The 22,788-nt window shown below is 35.7% G+C and overlaps 1 protein-coding gene across 1 annotated transcript in view; it reads left to right on the top strand.

Annotated features, from left to right (window-relative positions):
• Positions 1 to 16,745, top strand: part of TRPA1 (transient receptor potential cation channel subfamily A member 1) — a 30,726-nt gene extending 13,981 nt beyond the window's left edge. Inside the window, exons 11-27 of the mRNA XM_017812398.1 lie at positions 1,049 to 1,218; positions 1,307 to 1,471; positions 2,044 to 2,158; positions 3,406 to 3,572; positions 4,416 to 4,509; positions 5,109 to 5,168; positions 6,137 to 6,235; positions 7,098 to 7,168; positions 7,635 to 7,782; positions 9,690 to 9,779; positions 9,986 to 10,155; positions 12,246 to 12,375; positions 12,506 to 12,688; positions 13,613 to 13,681; positions 14,285 to 14,395; positions 14,912 to 15,009; positions 15,781 to 16,745. Of these exons, the coding sequence (XP_017667887.1) occupies positions 1,049 to 1,218; positions 1,307 to 1,471; positions 2,044 to 2,158; positions 3,406 to 3,572; positions 4,416 to 4,509; positions 5,109 to 5,168; positions 6,137 to 6,235; positions 7,098 to 7,168; positions 7,635 to 7,782; positions 9,690 to 9,779; positions 9,986 to 10,155; positions 12,246 to 12,375; positions 12,506 to 12,688; positions 13,613 to 13,681; positions 14,285 to 14,395; positions 14,912 to 15,009; positions 15,781 to 16,012 (2,172 nt within the window). The 3' untranslated portion in view covers positions 16,013 to 16,745. The remainder of the gene's footprint in view (positions 1 to 1,048; positions 1,219 to 1,306; positions 1,472 to 2,043; positions 2,159 to 3,405; positions 3,573 to 4,415; positions 4,510 to 5,108; positions 5,169 to 6,136; positions 6,236 to 7,097; positions 7,169 to 7,634; positions 7,783 to 9,689; positions 9,780 to 9,985; positions 10,156 to 12,245; positions 12,376 to 12,505; positions 12,689 to 13,612; positions 13,682 to 14,284; positions 14,396 to 14,911; positions 15,010 to 15,780) is intronic.
• Positions 16,746 to 22,788: the final 6,043 nt, after the last annotated feature.

Below are 22,788 nucleotides of genomic sequence, written 5' to 3'. Positions count from 1 at the left end.
CCATAAATTATTTTGCTGTTGGGGGATTGAATAGCTCAAGAGGTAGGCAATATAATATAGAACTTTTCTATTTTCCCAGCTTGCATGCAGTAAAGCTAGGAGAGGTGTTCAACTCAGTCAAGCTCTAGGACTTGAATAGCTTACAGCAGATTCTGCAGGAGCTTTCTGTGGACTGGACCATAATGAATCTTGGATTTGGTTTCTGAAAGGATTTTGAACACAGATTTGTATTTGGCTATGTTGAAATGAAGCACTCATGTTGCTGGAGCCCAGGCTTGCTTGAAAACGTTAATTGCTGGCCTCCAGAGCTCAAGAAATAACTTTTTCAATTTGAATCAAATCTAACTGATCTTACAACATCTGCTGAAATCTGTAAACAACTTTGATTAGTAATGCAGAATAGATTTAACATCCATTTTCAGCAGATGTAGTGAATCAGTTTTAAAATTGAGTGGTAACTCAGTTATCTGCATTGACTTTCTGATTATTGATCATAGCAATAATTCAGGCAAATAAGTGGATCGAACTGTGGGAGGAGACTTTTGCCTTAGTAAAGGTTTTACATGGAAGAGTTGGACGAGGTACAGAGGATAAACAAGGAAATGAAGATGAAAAAGAGAAACAATTTACACTGTAAACCGGTGAAATGGTGGGTTTTGACAGCCAGAAGTTTTGCTACTGAATATAGACTGTAGACTACCTTTAGGTTTGATACAAGCCTTCTGCTGCCAGCAATGAGCATTGTGATGGAATGGCAGCACAGAAGAATTTCCTGTATTGTACTGTGGATGGGTTGCAGTAAGGGTGCAGAATGGAAAACTCCTGTGTTCTTCAAAGAAGTAGTTGTTTGAAAAAATGGTGACCCACTAGCCAGCAGACATTAAATGTTCATTGTTCCTAAATTTATTTTTCCTAAAATTTGTTTCCTATTTTTAGATACTGCTTTAAAGTATTAATGCTCTTGCTGCAAGATATTAGAAACTGTGAATCATTAGACATATATATGTAATTTCGTGCTTTTTTGGGGGGGGATTTCTTGGGGGGACAGATGGAACATATCAAAAATCTTGTAGTGGATGAAGATAATGAAGGATGCACTCCATTGCATTATGCATGCAGACAAGGTGTGGCCCTCTCTGTAAATAATTTACTGAGCCTCAACGTTTCCATCTACTCTAAGAGCAGGGACAAGAAGTCACCATTACACTTTGCTGCCAGGTTAGTAGTACTCTCTAGGCAATGGAATCCATGGCAAGTTTTTCATTCCTGTATTTTTGACATTAATTTCCGTGTTTATCTTGCAAAGCTATGGGCGCATCAATACATGTCAACGACTTATAAGAGATATGAAAGACACAAGACTTTTGAATGAAGGTGATAAGAAGGGAATGACTCCCCTTCATTTGGCAGCCCAGAATGGTCATGAGAAGGTAGTTCAGTTTCTTCTGAAGAGAGGGGCTCTTTTCCTCTGGTAAGTATACAGATTTCCATTCATTAAGCCAGAAAAGAACTATCACCCTACATTTTATGTCCCTCTGCTGGGAAGTTAATGCAATATAAATATAAATATAGATACAGTACATTAAAATATTTAATATAATAATACATCTAAATGCAAATATACAGTATAGGAGCATAGTTATGAAGTATTTGTAAAACTAATCTGCTTTGTGCTTTGGTTCAGCCTGACACATAGAATCATGGCTAGCTGTAAAGCCAAAGCTTCTAATGCTGGGGAAACTGAGGTTTCTCTAAATCCAGCTTAGAGAAGAATATTGAACCTTTTCATGGAAAAAATGTTGCTTTGGAAATACTACAATCGTTTCAGCTTCACTTCCAGTCTTGAGTAGGGTTTCTTAGGATTGGTGGTTCAAGGCATTCTGCCTTGCACTGTAAGTCCTGCTTCCAAGTCAAAGATCCTCAGGTCATTGGCAGCTCCAAAAAGCTCCCAGGCTCACACCTGTGAATCCAGGAACTAAAAGTTGAGAGTCCTGTTCCAATGTACATGTTTATAATTTCTGATTTTATACCATTACATGTAAGTGATTATAAAGGCTGGACAGCCCTGCACCATGCTGCCTTCGGAGGATACACTCGCACAATGCAGATCATTTTGGATACTAATGTGAAGTGTACTGACAGAGTGGATGAAGAAGGGGTATGTGTTCACATAACATTATTTGTTTCATGTCTGCTATTACTTCTAGACCAAATGTCAATGGTATGATATTTGTAGCTTTACATGTGTAAATTGAAGGTGCATTACATGTGTAAGTTTCATTTCCTGTGGCAAACATAGCGCCTTCACCACTCTGAAAGGTAGTTTCTTGGATAAATATATGATTGCTGATATTGCTATCTGATTATTTTAAGTAGGAGACAGAAAAGATGCATATAGCCTAACAGAAAATATAAAATACTGAGTATATTAGACATGTGCCTCTTGCCCCCTTTACGTTGCAAGAATATTTTAGCAATGTAGCAAACATCGGTAATTTAAATTTAAAGAACTTATACAGATTTGAAAAAATCCAATATCAACTATAGCTCTTTAATATGTTGTTTGAAATCCATCTGCTCTGCACAGTAATATCCAATAAATACAGCATCTATCTTGCTCTGAAGTTTGGACACTTACAGTGTCTGTTGGGTCAAGACAGAATCCACTTCCTGGATTGGAGGCCTCTTATATGAACCTGCCTAACAGTTCCCCATCAGAAAACATAGGGTGGTCATTTTAGAGAACTATTCAATTTCCAACACAGAAGCTGCTGCTAATTTCTCTGAGACCTGGTGTTAAAACACTTAGAATCACTAGATTAGCAACAAATTTTGCCTATAAATTAATGAGAAACAAATGCTTAGTCCTTAATTTCCCTCAGAAAAATCTGGGTGCATTCAGAAGGCTCTCAAATGTCAGTTTCTGTTTGACTTAATTCCTAAAGTACTCATTGCCTTTCTTTTATTCAAATACCACTAATAAAAGTGCCCACAGATTTTCTTGCAGATTTGTTTGTGTAAGCACACCTGGACATCTCTTCTATGCTTCTCTTTCTGGTTATCAAATGCGAGTGTTCTGTATCTAAAGATACCATCATTTTTACCTATTTGTGACATGCAGTTTGTTAGTTGCAAAACTAAAAGATATTCATGAGTTGGCTTTTCTTACCTAACAGCAAGTTTCCTCTTCAGATTTCACATTACTGTAGCTGTAGCCATAAAATAAAAAACATGTCTATAATCTCTATGAGAATCTCTGACAATATTCTTATCTTTTATGTTGCTAGTAAAAGTATTCAGGACTTCCAACTGAGAAAAAAGCATGCAGATGTTCAATGTGGGAAAGCACTGAAATGTACTTTTGTTTTAACTGTTCATGCACTGCTGTACTGTTTGTCTTCACAGAACACAGCTTTGCACCTGGCTGCACGAGAAGGACATGCAAAAGCAGTAAGGTTACTTCTTGACTATGGTGCGAAAATTCTGTTCAACAAAGCACTAGCTACTTTTTTCCATGAAGCAATACACAACAGGAGAAAAGATGTAGTGTCTGCTGTCATTTTGCACAAAAGGTAATATATACAGAAAATGCTGAATTTATTTTCCAGTGTGTTTTGATTTATTGTTTTGGCTTTTTTTTTTAAACTGAGATTAAGTTCTGAAAACCTGTAGTTTAGTAAGTAAAACTGAGTACACATTTTAAAATTCCAGAGGTTATGTTCTGTTCCAATGAGCGCAGATAAAAAAGGCATAATTTTAATGAACATCAGATCTGTGACATGTTGTTTATCATATTACACTGAGTATTTGTATTCTCTGTTAGAAAAACATGTAGAAGCCATTAGATAGAATTTTGGCCTTTCACATAATGCTTCAATACCTGTGGAATTTTAGTCAGAATGTGAGTACAACTGATAACCATTCAAGAGATGTAATTTAAAATTAAGTGTTGCAAATATTAAAAAATGTGGCAGTTCAACTGCAGTTTAGAATATTTTATGTTACAATATAGTGAAGTCTCACTTGAGGAATAAAGTATTGCACCATTGATCACATCTTTTGGTAAGAGTTGCAGGAAAACTACAATTATTTCACTGTATTGTCACTTGCCTAATCTTGTAACCCAAGATTCCAGCAATAGTTCCAGTTTTGTATTTTTTAGAAGGTCTTAGCATACTTGAAACATTTCTATTTATTTGATAACAGAATTTAATGTTAATCATTCTTAGAGAAGCATCCAGAATGTTACTGGGTTACTCCCTAAACTGCTAATTTTCCATTAAATAGTATATAAAATGTTTATATATTATGATTTTCAAGATAATATCTTAAATAAAACTCAAAAAATCTAAAAGTAGTTAATTTAAAATACAAGAAATTCATTCATTTTCCAATGCCTAAAATACTTTTTGCAGGTGGGAAGAAGCTGTTGTGACATTCTCTCACTATTCCAGTGCCAATAAGTGTCCTTTGCTGGAAATGGTTGAGTACCTTCCTGATTCATTTAAAGTGAGTCTTCTGCCCATATTAAAGAAATAACTGCATGAAATAACATGAAATTAGTTATATTGCATCATTTGCCCTTGTTTTTCTGATGCTGTCCTCAGGAATATGTATTATTATAAAATAGAAGCAATATAAAATCACAAATTTTTTGAATTGTATTTTAGTGATAGTTTCAGTTTGTCCAGTTTAATTTCTTCTGTATTAGAAAAGTTCTTGGCTTCTTGAGTTCAATGGAGTTATAAGAGTATAAAGGTAGTATATAAAGGAGTATAAATGTGATGAATGTCATCAGCTAACTGCTAAATAACACTACAAAGTGCTTTTTATTAAAATAGCAAGTGATTTGGTATATTCATAAACACTTCACACTTTATACTTGTAAACTAGCAGGTAGCCTTGTAAACTGCACAGTTTATATTTAACTCCTGCATGTAAACTATGGAGTTTTATAAAAACATAAAAAACCATAAAAATCTGACTGAATCATCACTTCTGTTGGATGACTGTTGTATTTGAAGGTAATTTTCTTTTCGTCCAAACACATTCTTTCTGTTGAACGTTATCTCTATCACCTTAATTCCCTTTGCTGTTCATCTGTGAAGCTGGTGTTGGACAACTGCATAATTGAGTCTTCAGAGGAAAAGACAAGTCGAGACTTCTACGTAAGTGAATGAAAAAATCTGTGAAAGTATACAGTATGTATACAGTATACAGTATGTATACTTTAATGTATACGTCAAGTTTATGTGGCTGAGATACACTTTTGGATGAATATCAGATCTTAACAGAAAACATGGGTGACTGATCATATGTTATCCTTTGGGCTGTAAATGGCTTTGAAGTTCAGTTCTGTAATCTTCATGCTTGTGCATTTTAACAAGTATAACATGAAACTGCTGCAATGCATAAACTTTATCTTTACTCTGATAATTCTTGCAATCAAGCTGAGTATCAAGGGTTATGGGTATTTCAAAATAGTGGTGAAAGAAGACATAATATCTATTTATGCATATCAAAGGCATGCCTATCACAACTAGTACATTGTCTTCAATAATTCAAGTCCAGCATGTTTCTTTTTTCGTAAATTCTTGTCCAAAATCTTAAGCAGCAGATTGCTTTCACAATGGCAAGGAGGCATGAATGTTTTACAGTTATGTTACCTCTGAAACCATATTGAAAAACAACCTTATCCATTATTATATTGGATTGTGTCCACATTATTAACAGAAACTTGCAGATTTTCTGCTATTGTACATTTTCTTTACATTGTGTTATCAAAGCCATATAACCTTTAAATACAAACTTTTCTTCACAGTTGGCATTAAAACAAATCAGAGTTTTGAAAATGACATTTAAAACTGCAACATTTTAGGAAGAAATTTGCACTTTTCCTTTTACAGTTTAAAATGGCTGTTTGTTTAAACATCTTTACAGTCACATATGTATATCTTGACAGCATGTGTTCCCTGGCAGAGTAGTTAACAATGACTAAGCATAACTATTCTGACTACTTTGACACAATGTGCCTTTTGTTCTCTAAAGGATAGCCTTTTTTATATTAAGAAAATTATCTCAGTCTTACATTATCATTTGCCTCACATTTAAATGGTGATGTATGTGTATTACACAGATTGAATACAACTTCAGATATCTTCAGTGTCCCTTGACACTTAACAAGAAACGAAAGGATGATGAAGATATTTTCTATGAACCACTTATCACTTTAAATGTAAGTTCTCATTTTACTGACATCATTCCCTGCTGCCTTGTTTTAGATATAATCAAGAGGTTTGAATATTTCATCATAATATTTCTTCTCCAAAGCCCCATAACTCTGTATATTTTAAGTATGTTGGAATAAAATATGGGCCAGAGTTCTCATGGTCTAAATAATAATAAATAAAACTTCTATTAGGTTTAAATAAAAATTCTTAGGTTATTTGAACTATGAATGTATCAAGAGAACATGCTATATGTGCAGGTAGTACATCAAAGAAAAACATACTCATAGTAGTGACCATGCTTTGGAATGTAAGGCATTGAAAACCTGACAAAACTAATTTTTTCATATGCTAACTGCAAAATATTTTATGTGCCTAAAGCAAATTTTGCTGTTCTTTCACATTGCCAGTCTTCTCTCTCATTCTTTGTCAGAAAATGTTACCAGAACAAGCTTTCTGACTTATATGCTTATTTTTGGTCTTCCTGTTGACAGTTAGAGTAGGTATCCTGTCTAATAATAAATATTTAGTAATAAATATTAATGTATTAATTAGTACTTAATATTAATTCTCATTAAATGTAACTAATAAAGCGCAGTCACAGGTACAATTGGAAATAGTCTGTACACATTTTAAAACTTGAAAGAGACTAAACCAGCAGGAACAGAGAAGCTGAATGCTTTAGCAGGGAGACAAGGCAAGATAGCTTTGGGCCAGAGTGCATAAAAAAAAGAACTTTGCTCTATGTCAGAGATATTTTACTTTTCATTAGGTTAATATTAAGATAAAGAAGGTGGCCTAGCCAGTTTTGTAAGCTGTTTACTTAGCTAGATGAGTTAAATTTGATCCTTCCACTTTCTTGTTTTGTAGGCCATGGTACGACACAACCGCATGGAGCTACTCAGTCATCCTGTCTGTAAAGAATATTTGCTTATGAAATGGTGGGTCTACTTTAATGTGCATAAAATATAACACTGCATGTCAGGACTATTGTTCCTGAGAGTCGTTTATTAAGATGTACATACTTCTAGTGTTGTCTGAGCAAATGCCTTTTCCATAAACCTCTCATAAGTATGTTTAGAATATGCTGATGATTATCGTATAAAATGTAGCTTAGCATTTAGTAAAGATTCTTTGATATTTACAGCAAAGACAACTACTATCTTTGTTTCCTCTTTATTGCAAAAATGTATAAAAGGATTGCCAAGGTAAAAAGGAAAGAAACAATGTTTCAGAATGGCAAATTCACTTTTGTCCTCATAAATCTCGATGAATACATTCATCACAAAGGAACATTTCAAGAAATATTTATTTCTTCATCTTGAAGACATTGTTGACTGTTAACATTTGAATGCATGCTCTTCTAAATTGGTTAAGCGTTGTAACTTTAATATTCTCACTTTCAAGGATGGCCTATGGGTTTCGAGCACATCTAATGAATTTAGGCGTATATTCTCTTGGTCTCATCCCACTGACTCTTCTGGTCACTCACATACAGCCAGGAAGACCTTTGAATGGAACAGAGCTCTATGAAGCAAGACCATTAGAATATGAGGTACTTTTCTTACTAGTCACAATATTTTTAGGATTTTATAGCAAAAAGTTGTGATTATTTAAATAATTTCTAGATTATGATCTAGCAACTCTAAGGAAAAGAATTAACGTGTATATTTTTTAACATTCAGCAGCAACTTCTAAGATAATTTGCAGTTCTCATTTCTTATTTTTAATCTGTTCTGAAAAATTTACATCTGGTACATGGTTACTTCAGTTTGTTCCCTGAAGTGAATATTTGTTTAATTTTGAGGAAAAAGGATTAAATGAGAGAAAAAACCTAAAACTGAAACAGGAACTCAAAAAGGATATGCTAGTAGAAATATGAAATAAAGTAAACTCAAGGGATATAAAAGGTTCATGAGGATATCCTAATATATGAAAAAATCTGGAGAACCACATATGCAGCCCAGCCCAGTCCAGTATATTTGGGATTCCTGAAGATTCAGAAGCCAGAAGTAGCAGAAATCCAAGCATTCCTGCTCCATTAACTCACTCATCTTCCTGGTGGAAGATAGGAGAATAAAAGGAGCTGCATGCAACAGACAGAGGAATAGCTCAGACTGACTCAGGTCCTTGAATCATCAGACTGGGTGGAAGAAGCATAGCTCCAACGAGGAATGGTGCCAGCTGGTGGAGAAGCAGTGAACTGAACGGAAGCTGTGAAGTTGCTGCCTGAGAGACCAGAGCAGTAGCAGTGTATATGAAATGCCATGCACTGGAGGAGACAGTGTCCTAATGACCCAGTAATAGCAATATAGTGGGGAATGCCAGCTCTACAGGGAGTGCAGCGTTGCAGAATGGGGTTCTGTACTGCTAACTCAGCCCCTGCCCCATTGCAATGTCCCTCTTTAACCTGAGTGTATTCCAGCACCACTGAAAATTGAGTGCCATGAATTTGTGGTCTGCCTATGAGTTAATAAACCCCTCAGGGGGGAATTAACTCTACAGGTTATTTATTAAGATGAAATCCACTATTTTAATCCATACCAATAGACAGCTTTTCACAACAAAGTTGTCTTTGCCTACACCAGTTGTAAAGTGAAACATCAAACGGAGCAGCCACGTACGGATGTCAGGACCTCCAATTTCTCCAAAGACTTCTACAGCCTTTCCACAGACTACAATCTGATAGTGAAGTTATGGAGAACAGATTTGGGAAAGGCTCTATCCACATTTGTTATAAGCACTCTGGTGGCTAAAAAGGCCAATACGAGATAGACACATCCAATTGCAAAAGGCACAGCAGAAAGACTCCTTACATGGTATATTCTGCAAGACACGGTTCTTTCTGCGTTGTCTTTTCTCCTCGAGAGTGATACTGCGTGCGTTCTCAAAGGAAGCAGCAGCGTTACAGATGGTGTGTCTCCAGACGTCCCGATTGGAGGCCAGAGTAGACCAGTTATGGTGATCAATATGACCAAGGCTGAGATGTTGTTTCAGGGAGTCCTTGTATCTTTTCTTCGGGGCTCCTCTCATGCAGCAGCCAGTGGCAAGTTCACCATAAAGCAAGATCTTAGGGAGGCGGTGGTCCTTCATCCTGGAGATGTGTCCTGCCCAGTGCAGCTGTGTTCTCAGCAACATGGCCTCAATGCTTGTGACTGCTGCTTGTTCTAGAACATAAAACAGTGAACATATGGCATAGATATTGCAATTTCAGTTCCCAACTATTTATCGTGGCAATTCTCAAACTTTCATACTTGTTTTGAATTGCTTAAATACAATACACATAACGTGAATTGCACAATAAATACTAGTAAACCAGAATTTAGATAGTAATAAGTTTATATGTAGGAAGCTAACAGAGTTTCTTAACTTGCTAATATAATGTATATGTAATAGGTAGAGCTGAAATGAACATTCATTTAATGGTTTCTAATTTGGTTTGTGTTCTGATTTTTGTTTCAGGACTCATACTTTACAAGGGTGTGTATGTGTTTAGTTTTAATTATGAGTTTATTGGGAATCTGCAAAGAAATATTTCAACTAATTCAGCAGGTAAGTACATAGAGAAATAACATTACTCAGTGTGCTTGCATGACTGTTTGTATGATATTGAACTAAATCTGTTTTTTCCCTAATTAGAAGGGAAATGCCAATTTATGCAAGATTAAAAGCAAGTAGGGTATTTAAGTAGTGCATTGAATTCAGTCCTTTAATGATGCATGATTTGTAAATATGTATCTGTCTCTCTTAAATCCTAGAAATTGAAATATTTGTTGGATTACTCCAATCTACTGGACTGGACAATTTATACTACAAGCATAATTTTTGTGTCTTCTTTATTTATTAATACACCAGCTCATTTACAGTGGGAATGTGGAGCAATTGCTGTATACTTGTCTTGGATGAACTTCTTGCTTTACCTTCAACGGTAAAAATTATTTATCTCCTTTACAATAAAATACTTTCAATACTTTCAGATATTTTACACATCCTAAACAGTGACTGACCAAGTTTGATAGTCTCATTTTGTATTTTTATTTTTTTCATGCTATACAAGTTTCCAGATTAGGACCATAGGAATTTTTTAACCTAATGAAACCATAAAGAATTTTCAGTGTTTTTCATGTAGAGCATCCCAGCATATGTTCTGACAACTAAAGAAATACTAGTATTTAATGTTAGTTAAGCAAAGCCATGAATTTATCTTTCTAAAATCATCTTTCATTGTACTGTATAGACTTTGACTTTAAAAAAAAAAAGCAAAATCAGAAAGATATGAACTACAGGAGGCATAAGGAAGTCAGTTTTTATAAGTAATACCTGTGAGAAGGTAAATTCCTTTACCATTTTACATATTAAATGGCACACCCCACTTCTTTATACCATTGTGTCCTATAAAAGAATTATAATGGATGATACTATTTCTTCAGTTGACATTAGGTCTTTTTACTGACATTCATTATTCTAATGTTGTCACTGGTACAATAGTGTCCAAGAGTTATAAACAGCAGGAAAGCTAGGTGGAAGGAAAAAGTAGTGTGGGTGTAGTGCTTAAGACTAATAAAAATGTGCCCGAGCAGGACTCCATGTGATAACACTGCATAAATATTCTTCTGATTCTTATTTTATATATGCACTAATCACTCCCGTGAAGTCTTGCAGACAGACAAACACAGCATTTGCTGAGTAATTTCAGGATCATTTTACTGCAATAGGGATGTTTAAGGACAAGGTTTGTAAACAGAGTTAAGGTCAAAAAGAATACCTTTATGGTACTGCCTCTGCTGCAAACCCTGTCCTACCTGTGTCTGCTGACTTAGGTGACTAAAGAATGGGCATGTCCTGTCTGGTATGGGCAAAATGAGGGTTGAACCTAGACAGTAAAGAGTAAACAGATGATTGCTCATACTTCCTGCTGCTGCTAGATGAAATGCCTCCTTGGCCTGTCTATATTTCCATGTGTTTAGCAGTAGAACTCTACACCTGATTTTTCTAACTCATTCAGGCTGTCTTTTCCCAAAGCAACCTGTCATTCCTTTGACTTCAATGGAATTTTGCCTAATAAATGCCTAATAAATGAGAGAAGATCAGGTTTGTTTTATTTCCAGCTTGACCTTTTCAGTCTTCAACATAATATTTCAGGGTGAAAATCATGCAGAGGGATTTTCACAGTTGCTATTGTTGCAGCATAAAACAATCACTGGGTCCTCAGATCTGAGAGAGGACATAAGTTCCCAAGTTCAGACTTGGAGGAATAAGTAATTGAATCTGCCTTATGACAATTTGTGTTCTGACATTTGTGTTGGTCAAGAATGGTGAGAGAGGCTTGCCATGTGACACACTGTTGTTGGAAACACAGGTGTCTTAAAAGTACGCTACTCCTCTCTGCAAACAATGCATTTATTTTTGTTTGCTTGTTTTTTGTACTTTGTATTATATGAAAACTACATGTATGTAGTAAGTTCTTACTTTGTAAGAAGCAAAATCTTTTAAATCAGGCATCTCCCTGATAGATGGATTATAATGCCAGTTGTCCTTTGTTCTGGTCACTTACCTGCTTCTAGAAGCAGAAAAAAAGTTGGGTATTTTCCTAATGCTGTTATTCTGAGTGCAACAGTGGTATAATATTGTACTGCCTATGGCTATGGAGAGAATAAATGTTATCCATGAAAAATAATATCTTGAAAACTGCTCTGGTGCTTTAAAATACAAGATTATGCGGTTTAGGGTTGATGTAAGTAGGATTACTTCCACTCTTTTGGATGTGAAAGTACAACCAGTTTGTGCCATCTCAGAATGTCTCAGAGAGGCAAAATGTCTCTTTTCACAGATGAAAATCCGAATTACTTACTGCCTTATGTAAATAACTGCAAGGGACTCTAACTTCAGTATTTAACGATTTAGGGGTGGACTTGGCAGTGCTAGATTAATGGTTGGAGCTGATTATCTTAAAAGTCTGTTCCAACCTAAACAATTCTGTGACTGATTTTATGTCTTTTCTGTTTACTTGTTGCATAGATTTGAAAACTATGGCATCTATGTTGTGATGTTCTGGGAAATTTTGAGGACTTTGATTCGGATAGCTGTGGTTTTCTTTTTCCTGATATTGGCCTTTGGACTGAGTTTCTTTGTCCTTTTGGGTTCACAGGTTAGTTGGATCACATAGTTAATTTTTTATCATTATAAATATTATCTTTGACTAAAGTGTCTCAAGACATCATTTACAAATTTCATCAGTTTAGTTTTTTTCTTGACTTTGATATTTCTTCTTTTTGCAGCAAACATATAGCACACCTCTGCTTTCTGTAATGAAGACATTTGCAATGATGCTGGGAGACATTAATTACCATGATGCTTTCCTGGATCCTTTACTAAGCAGTGAATTACCATATCCATTCCTGAGTTACACAGTTCTCATTATATTTACCTTGCTTATTCCAATCCTTCTTATGAACTTGCTAGTAAGTAATTTACCTAGTAATATAAAAAGTGGTTAAGCATAGGTTTATATGCAGGTTTCTATATTTAGCATATAGAATTCCTGTAGTAAGTGACATTCATTCGTTATTTAATAAATTGATATTTTCATAACATATTAAAAGGTCGCCTTTCTCTGCACTTGTTTTCCATCCAGTTTACTATTCTGAGTATTTTAACACAATTTACTCTTGCAAGGTTATCTTGTATATCTTTAGGTAGTAATTGTGATGGAATTTGAATTGCAGCTGCAATGTATTATTCTGAGGTCTGTATAAAGAAAATTGGGGAACAATGATTTTTGCTCAACCCCTTGTTGTATCAAAACCTAGCACTAACAACAATTTAAAAAAAAAACCAGCAAACCCAAACTCAGATCTTCATTGCACAGAAATCAGTAATCAGCAGTAGTGTTGGAACTGACTAACAAACCTGACCTGAATAAAAAGAATCAGAAAACATGATAATGGTGAGAAAGGGGGAAAATAGGTAATATATCTTTAGCAATATTCCAATGGAGATAATTTTTTTTTAGGAAATAAAATTTTTATATGAGCTGAGCAACAAAAATCAAACAATTCCATTTTTTTAAAGATATTTAGCTTTGCTACACTTAACGTTGCAGCAGTAATGAAGAATCAAAAGGAAGGGACGTTATTCTTAACAGCTCTTTGAAGTAGCTCTTTAGCGCCTTATTAAGTGCCTCTTATTTTTTAAGAGGTGTCATTAAAAATGCTTTCTACATATCTTGATATGTATTTTGCAAATATGCAAAAAATATTCCTAAATTCAAGGGAAAAAGCTAATTTGAATGTTAGATTTTCTATTTTTTATTTAAATGTGAATGCGAAATACAATTGAAATTACAGACTGTGAAAAAGTAGATAATGAAATGTTGATATTTCTAGATTGGTTTGGCTGTTGGGGATATTGCTGAAGTACAAAAATACGCTGCACTCAAAAGGATTGCAATGCAGGTAAGTAACATACCATTGAAAAACCAAGTATTGGAAGTAGATATCATTGTTAGAACAGCATTTAGATAATTAGTCGATTTGTCATCAGCATTTCTAATTAATACCTTAGTATCTGTGTAAAGCAAACTGGCATCTTTATCTCTTTATCAGTCATTGTAAAGGACATGTACGAGCAAATACATTTTTAAGGAATTTTTCAAGAGTCAATTCAATGAATTCTGAGCTGTTCCAAGAACAGAATCTCAAAATCAGTAGATGCAATGCTTGAAATTGGAGAGTTGTCTTTTTGTTAAAAAACTTATGCAGTGGAAAGAAGGTTAAGATACGCAAAAATCAAAAGGACACCAAATTCATTCTGCTTTCCTGATGTTCTTTCATTAGTTATAAGTGTGTGCATCTGTGTGGAATAATTAATTCTGCTAAGATAATACTGCTATACTGCTTTAACTGTGTAGTTTCAGTGTCTGGGCTGGACTGTTCAAATATTACACCCTTGTTTGCGGTGTGGACTAGTACTAGTGATTTGAATATATTATTTTCACATGATAATGTGTATTTATCTTAAGAGAATATAACTCATTTTAAATGCAAAACTACATTTAGGTTAATCTTCACACCAACTTAGAGAAGAAGCTACCATTTTGGTTCTTAAGTCGGGTGGACCAGGAATCAATCACTGTATATCCCAACAGGCCAAGATACTGTGGATTTATGGTAAGATGGTGAATATTAGACAGAAGAATTCTTACCAAAATGGGGTATGATTGACTTTGTACACAGATTGCTAGGAACACTGCTTTAATAAGACTCAATCATTAACTAACATCAAGGGAATTGTGATTAAACGTTGATTAAGGTCAGTGGAAATGATAAATCAGTTTGAGTGAAGCCATATTCAGATATAATTAGTGTTTGAAAACTCAGTGATCTGTAACTGTATTAAGCAAGACAATCTACAGAAGATGTTCAGATAAAAAACAGAATGACTCCCTTTTGGCATTTCTTCTTTTTTTGTTTTTTTACATTTCATTTCAACTGTTGTTGGTAGACTGAATTTTCTGATTAAAAAATATTGCAAAATAAATGTTTTAATATGTAAAAAGCCCCATCATAACAGAAACTCTTTTTAACATTAGCACTGTGTGGAAATTTTCCATTCACCTATTTGGGAATTTTAATCTATTTTCAGACTATAATACTTATTTCAGTTTGGTTCCATGTTTTGTTTAGAGTGTGTTCCAGTATTGCTTTGGGTGTGAAGACTCTACCACATATGCACAGAGCCCTGATACAACATTAGAACTGGAAGTTCTGAAACAGAAATACAGGTATTTGTTGCATTATTTTATTGATGTAAAAACAAGCAGAACCAATATTACAAACATAGTTCGATTCACAGAGAACCTTTTCAGTCACAATGTAGATTTAATGCTGTAATTTTGTCAGTCTAGACATTCTGAAAGTTAGATTTTCCAAATGCTTTTTTGGTAGTTTTATAAAGACACTTTATAGACACATTTTCAAGAAACATTTCATTGTTTCGTGAAAGATAACAGATACTGAGTTCTGTATGTGTGATGCTAACTTAGGTTAACTATTTATTTACATCAATTGCACTTTGGATAGCTCTTTGAAAGAGATCAGTCAGTGCCTCAGCAGTATTCCTCATAAGCTGTAAAAAATAGTTTTGAATTTCACTAAATGTTTGTAGATGCTTAATTGCCATTGCAACTTTGGCTCTTTTTTCTTGCCAGACAAGAAAATAGATCAATAGGTAAAACTTTTGATAGAACTGGCAACAATTTTATTCTGAGAGTGAAGTTGCTTCTACCTTAACTATATAATAAGTTACTTTTCTCAAGAACCAGGAACTTATTCTTTAATTCTGTTATTTCCTGAAACCTAGAGAAGTACCTACCACAACTTGAAGAATTAAATATATTCCAGACAATAGTCTTTGTTAGCAGAAGGGTTAAGTTAAATACTGTCAGAAGGGTGAAGTTAAGCACTGTCAAGTCTTTGTAATTTTAATGAGTTAAATGTCCTTTGAAATCAAATGACAAAACATGATGTATGCATTTTTTTATTATTTTTTTTAGGCTAAAAGATATATCAACATTGTTGGAAAAGCAACATGACCTCATTAAATTGATTATCCAGAAAATGGAAATAGTGTCAGAAGCTGAGGATGAAGACAGCAATGATTTATTTCAGCACAAATTTAGGAAAAGGCAGTTAGAGCACAAGAATAGTAAATGGGATACAGTGTTAAAAGCTGTTAAAACAACTGTGCCTAACCCAAGCACAGAAAAAACCAACAGCTTCTTCTAGACATGGCTGTGAAATCATGTTGTATTATCATTTTGTTTTACTTTAGGGTCACTTCTCTTATCGTCTTTGCATAATGTTAATGTGATACATCATGTATTCAAGTATAAAAAAAGGCCAGATCCAAAAAGAGGATGCAGATGCTCAAAACATTATTTAAGGAGACTGAAGATGTCTACATTCAAAACTGTGATCCTAAAAGTGACTGCCTAATCAGGAAAGTGCCTAACTCACCAGATGCCAACCTTGCTGTCCTGACAGTTCCCAAGGCTTCTGTCTAGATCTGATCTTGGATTTGGCTCTAGTACACTTAGGTCTGTATGCAATGACATTATTTTCTGTTACCAGTATTTTCAGAATTTCTAAATTTTTAGAAATTAGACTCTAGTTATTTAGTTTTCAGATGCTTTGAGAGAGCCAATGGGCTTTATGTAGCTTAAAGAAAAAGTACAAAACTAATCTGAGAGAGGTTGGAAGTTTTGCTGAGTAAGGACTGCAGGATCAGGCCTGAAAGGTAAGAAATGAAAGATCATGAAGTTGTAATGTAAGGGAAGAACTGTTTCCTTTTCTAGACAACTGTATGCAATTCTCAGAGGGATCATTTGTACTAGCATGCATATAGCAATGATAGAATGACTGTTTAATATTAGTCATTTACAACTTGCTGTCCTTATACTGCTAATGTGATTTTGGCCTTCCTGATAACCTAAAATTGACCTTGCAACCTTAATCTGCACCTTGGTTTTACTATTTATTTACTGGATATGCAGTGCATTATGTAATATACAGTTATATATCAAATTTAGAAATAAACATGAATTAAACTGTGTTTAAGTACATGACTACATTTGTTTCAAAACCAGTGCTAATAAATTAATTATGACTATATGTGGTGGTAACTCTCTGTGGTCTGCTTTTGAATTCAGACATTTTCTTTGAGAAGTTAATATACATTATTCTCCACAAAAGAACAATTGTGTTTCCTGTTTATTTAAAATTAGCAGAAGGTGATTCACACTGTACAAAACTGGTATAGTCATCAGAAAACACAGGAAGATGTACTGCCATGGATGACATGGATGACATGGATGACATCCCTTTCAGAAGGGAAAATTCTTTATCACCCAACAGTTCCATCCCAGATTTGAGAATTTAAATCCTTGCCTGGTAAAAAAGAGAAATGAGAAGGTTATCACTGCACTTTCTACAATGCTTACCAGGGTAAATAGTTGCTTAATATCAAATAGTGAATGGCATTTAGAGATTCAGGAAGCATTTGGACTTTTGTTTCTTTCCACCATCAAGATTCATTGATACCTTGAATCCTGTGGCATAAATCCATGCCACTTGTAGCTGAAGATGTTTGCTGTTAAAACTGAGGTTCTGTTCTGGGTTTACCTCCTAGAATGTGCACAGGCATTTTGTGTATAAGTGTGACTGCAAAGTTCAGTTAAGTAAGTTTTCAGAAGGCAAACTGGGGGCATAAACATAAACATACTACTGCATGACTGTGTCCACAGATGTACTTCTGTCTGCTCCAGAGGCCCCGTCCTTAAGTCTGCCTCTGGATTACATTCTAACTGAACTGTTGAGATCTGGTGTGTACCATCACTGTCATGCACCCAGGTGGAAAGAAATGCATTGCACAGGTAGTGCAGCATGACAGTGTCTCCAGTTTTCCCTTGGCAACACGGGTGTGAGGAATGTGCTTCAAAGTTCAGTGTGTCTGCCCTGCAGGCTGCTGCAGGAGGAGCGGCTCTGCTTCAGGGTCAAGCCTGTGTGACACAGTGAAACAGAGAGAGAACAAGTAAGGAGAGTCAGAGTCGAGACAGTAATAATAAAACTGTAGTCACTGAAATTGCATTGTTGACTTGGATCTACTCCTCTGAATAAACCCTGTTGGAGTTTTCTGAGCTGCTGTGCATCTGCAGCTCCCTCTGTCAGTGGAAAGAAGAATGCCCAAGTTCTCAGGATAGGGCCAAACTTAAAAAATGCAAATGTTTTTTAACAAAAATAATTTTGAATTCCTGACAGTCTGTATCATTAACACTAGATGGCAGTGAGCGATAGCATTTTTGAGTAAGTAAATTGGGCCTAAATGCATTGTTTGAAGTGAAGAGGAATAACAGTATGATTAGAGCAGAAGCAAACCAGTCAGCACTCACAGTTTTAAAGTCTGAGCCTTTCAAGCCTCTTTAAATAGAACTCTGAGACATTTATACACAGCTGCCTCTCAGCTTTTCTGAGTATTTAATTTACAATTTGAGAAAAGTTTTCCTTTCAAATTTTATATGCAAAGACAGAAAGAAGGTATTGTATAATTAGCTAACATTACAACATTGAATTAGTTAGCTTTCTGTAGAAATCAGCAGACTAAGAGTATTTAATTGCCATGTGATAGAAATATCTAATAGAGCCTAAGTACAAGAGGTGTAGAGTTTAAGAAAAAATACAAGTCAAATCAACTGGAATACAAATTACAGTTATGGTTGAATAAAATTGTGTAGACTGAGCTGAAGATACTGGGTCATTTCAGCAATCTCTAGAAGCAGTCAGGTTAGAATCATTAAGGTTGGAAAAGACCTCTAACATCATCTAGTCCAACAATTAACCTAATACTGCCAGGTCCACCTGTCTCTAAGCACCACATCTACATGTTTTTTAACACTTCCAGGGATGGTGGTTTCACTTTCCTGGGCAGCCTGTTCAAATGCTTGACCACCCTTTCAGTGAAGAAATTTTTCCTAATATCCAATCTAAACCTCCCCTGATTCAACTTAAGGCCAATGTCTGTTGTCCTATTTCTTGTTACCTGGAAGAAGAGACCCACCCTCATCTGTCTATAACCTCCTTAGATATGTTACAAGATAGATACAAGGAAATATATATTAACTGAAAGTGTCATCGTGTGAATTTTTAAATTCACACTTAGGAATTAATACGGATAAATGCAACTGAAGTGGATTCTCTGGTTGTGAATATAGCATCTGCAAAATGTGATGGGGGTATATCTGTATCCAATCCTCAGCCACTTCCCTTTAGTCTGTATGGATACAACACCTCTTCAGTTGAGGTACAGATAGTTCTATAAGCATACATGGTCACCATTTGTCTTTTTCAGGACTGTATAACAAATAATTCTGATAGTGAGGGTAATTACTCCATCTCTTATTTTCTGCTGCTCAGCAGCTCTGGAACTGTTTTCTTGTCATGATGAATGTCAGTGTGGGTCAGGCAATGGCACCATCTCCTCCCACCAAAACCAGACCATTCTCAAGAGCTTTTGTTGGGAAGGCTGATTCATGCCTCACCTGTGTGACACACAGGAGGGTCACAATTTGGGACAAGAAATGCCATGCCTATGTGATTTGGCAGTCTGAAACAAGCTGGCAATCCTTCGCTGAAACCGGATGCCTTGCTTTCTAGCATCAGACTTGCTGATAAGGACAGACTAGCAAAATACTAGCAAACTTAAAATCAGCTAGAGAAATAAAATACATCCTTAGAAGAAAACCTGAAGTGCCCAAATTTGAAGTGGACTAGAGTCAGACTATTTTATTTTGGGGCTGCAAAACCTAGTAGGTAGAAAATAACTTGCTTAAAGCTGTCTAGTGTGCATATTGGTGTTCTTCATATGACATGCTGCTGAAACAAAGCCACTCTATCACTAAGTCTTCATCATTTTTTGACTCACATTTTTCCTTCAGAGAAATAGCCTTGCATTCTCCTTATTGTACCATTTTCTTACCTGCAACATACTGGCTTTGTAAAACTGGCACTGTAAAACATTTCACACCAAAATGCTATATGAAAAATTGGGCAGAGAATTGATAGAGGAGAACCCACACACACACTGAAATCAGCCAGGAAGGATTTAAAACCCTTGAGGGCTACACATACTGAGGAAGAAGAGAAATCTATATGAACAAAGTGGTGGCCCTTTTAACTGCTTAGGTTTTTATTTTGTAAGATGCAATGCCCATAAGCAAAGCAAGAGAAAGAAAAGAAAACATCTTTAATCTGTGTTGGAGGACCCAGGAGAAGAAACTGGAGCCAGATCTTCCCTTAGGTTAGTGCCTTTTTACCCCACCCTGTCAGTGTAATAAATCATTTAGGCTGCAACATAGTACACATCAGTTGTAAGCTATCTTTACATTGACTGTCTGACAGAAATGGTCTCACTGTAGGCAGGAATTAGTCCTTTGTAATCAACAGACAAAGTATAGGAGTATAGCAAACCTAGCCCTGGAGTTATAGACAGCAGGAGAGTTTTTTGAGCTTTCCCCTTTAAATGGTTGAGAGGATATAATAAAACAACACAGGAATTGAGAAAATCTCTGATACCAAAAGCAGCATTTTCTCAGCAGTAAAAAGATACTGGGTCGTGCCAAGGTGTAAATCTGTACTGACACAGGAAGAGCAAGAGAGATCCATTTGAACCTGGGCATGGGTTGGTCCATGCACAGGCCACTCAAGCACACTTGAACCTGTTAGGTAAAGATATTGGCATCCTTATAGAAATGCACCAAGACAATGTCACAGTAATCACTAGAAAAGGTGCTTCAGAGGCTTGAACAACTAGCTCAGTGTTGTAGAGATTAACTCTATCCCACCTGAAATGAGGACACTCAGGACAGGGAGAAATCTCAGCAGTGGTAAGACTTGGTTTAGAAGTCAAGATGGAAGTGATGCAAGTGACAAGAAGCAATGCATTTTATGTTATTTCATACTTGGGAATCATAGCTTAGAAAGTAGAGCAAAATTTAAAGCTATTAATTTCAGAAATTTGTAATAATGTTGTTAGTATTTATTTATCCAGAGAGGTGACTGCAGTCTAAAAATTGATCAGCAGCAGGAAATGGTGGATTGAGAAAAACAGGCCAGTAACTTGGAGAAAAAATGAAGGAGGAGAAACAGGAAGTAACATTGACATTAGCGTGATAACACTAAAAAAGGACTGAAAGTCCCAAGGCACCACTGGCCCAGAGTACAATGGTGCTGCTCACAGGAATGTCAAATTCAGCTGCATTTATGTGGGATGAAGGACAGGGAGAGTTAAAATCATTTAAACTATTAAAAGAAGAAAGTGTGCTTCTCAACTCAGTCCTGATGATAATCCCTGGAGCTGGCAATGTCCATGGGAATGATTCAGCAAGGCAGCATGGAAGTGATGCTGTGAGAGATATCCATAATGTACCTCACAGTCATTTGTCATTACTTGAGCTGACTCACTTCCTGCGGATTCAAATTTTAACATTTATTGGCATATCTTCCTAGTCTGTGGGATAAGTACAGTTGCATTAAATGGCTGAAAGTAATTGTGGCTAAAGGCCACAACTGGCAATGTTACTGGGTTGTGAGGAAAGGAGCATGTGCATTTCAAAGGATTTGGTCTGCTTCACTTCAGTTTGAAAGTTGTCTCCACATCCTGCATGCATGAAGAATTGCAGTATGGTGGCTTCACCTTAACGAGAGCAAAGGATTCCCAAGGCAAGGGACAGATGCACTTTCCTAGGCTGAAAAAGTTTATGTAAAAAGTGTATCTGCTGGCACTTCCAACTGTCTTCAGTGCTCACCAGGACTCCGCAAAGCTACAAGAAAAAAAATGCTATACAAAGCTGGATAAGTCCTTCAAACACTCAAATTGAAAATGAAAATGAAACAGGCAAGGATTGCCAACAACATTCCAACAACTCTTCAAAAATGAAGAAATTCAGAGTTGGAAGGAAAAGACAGAGTTGGATTCATGTGTTGATCTCGGATAAAGAATTCAGTGAAGGCACCACCATCTTTATTTTGTTGTCCTGAGAGAAAGACATCTGTAGGTAATAGTTTTATTTTTATATGTAAATTGTATTTTAGATAAAAGCTGAGAAGCAGACAGTTATAATCTAGAACTCCAGATTTCTCCAATGGGATCTTGCTTTCACATATCCTGGTGATAACAGGAGTATAGTGTTTCAGAGCCTTAAGATGACCACTCCATTGTAGTAACAGGAGCAGGAGGGAAACAGCTTTGCTTCTAGGAAATGTCAGCATCTACCCTGGTCTATGCCACTGCTGAAGTAGAGGATCCAAAGTGTTCAGGTAGACTCTACATACGTAACTCCTTCTTGTAAAAACAAATAACCAGAAGATAAAGTCCGTGTTTGCATGTTCAAGACAGACCTTGCTGAGAGTGAAGAGGAACCAATGAAGTATTTGTTTTATTCAAAACCCATCATTGTTATCATTCAGCACAAGCTCATTTCTTATATTTACTAAGACATATGGGATGTGTATCATGCAGAGAAGGTAAAATGCGAGAATGCTTTTCTTTCATCTCTCTGTTGACCCAAAGCCATTTTGGTTACCATCATGGTCATCCTTTACCAAAAGCAGAGCAGTAAGAAGCTGCATCCATTGCTCTCCACACAGGAACTTGTAATACACTTGCTATATTTTGATATCAAATTTAACTTTTAATGTAGGAAGAGAACAAAGCTAAATCCTCTCTTATTTCATGTTTCTTCATTAATATAAAAAACTAGCTAAAAGATTTTTCTACTCTCTTCATTCCTTTATCTGATTCAAATAAATGATCTTTTGCTTTGAAAATATCTCTAATATTTTGTAACATAAGCAAATAAGTACTGGGGATATAAATTATATGCTACAATTATGTCAGATGAAGTAGAGACAGATGACCACCATCAGAAGCTTGCACCTTTAGCCTCCCACTCACCAGACAGGTGAGGTCTTGTGGAAGGACTGAGGGACAAAAGTCCTTTCCTTGCTAC

Source organism: Lepidothrix coronata, unplaced genomic scaffold (assembly GCF_001604755.1).
Source record: "Lepidothrix coronata isolate B3197 unplaced genomic scaffold, Lepidothrix_coronata-1.0 Scaffold36, whole genome shotgun sequence".
Lineage (NCBI taxonomy): Eukaryota > Metazoa > Chordata > Aves > Passeriformes > Pipridae > Lepidothrix > Lepidothrix coronata.
This window is presented reverse-complemented; position numbering and strand designations above follow the sequence as displayed.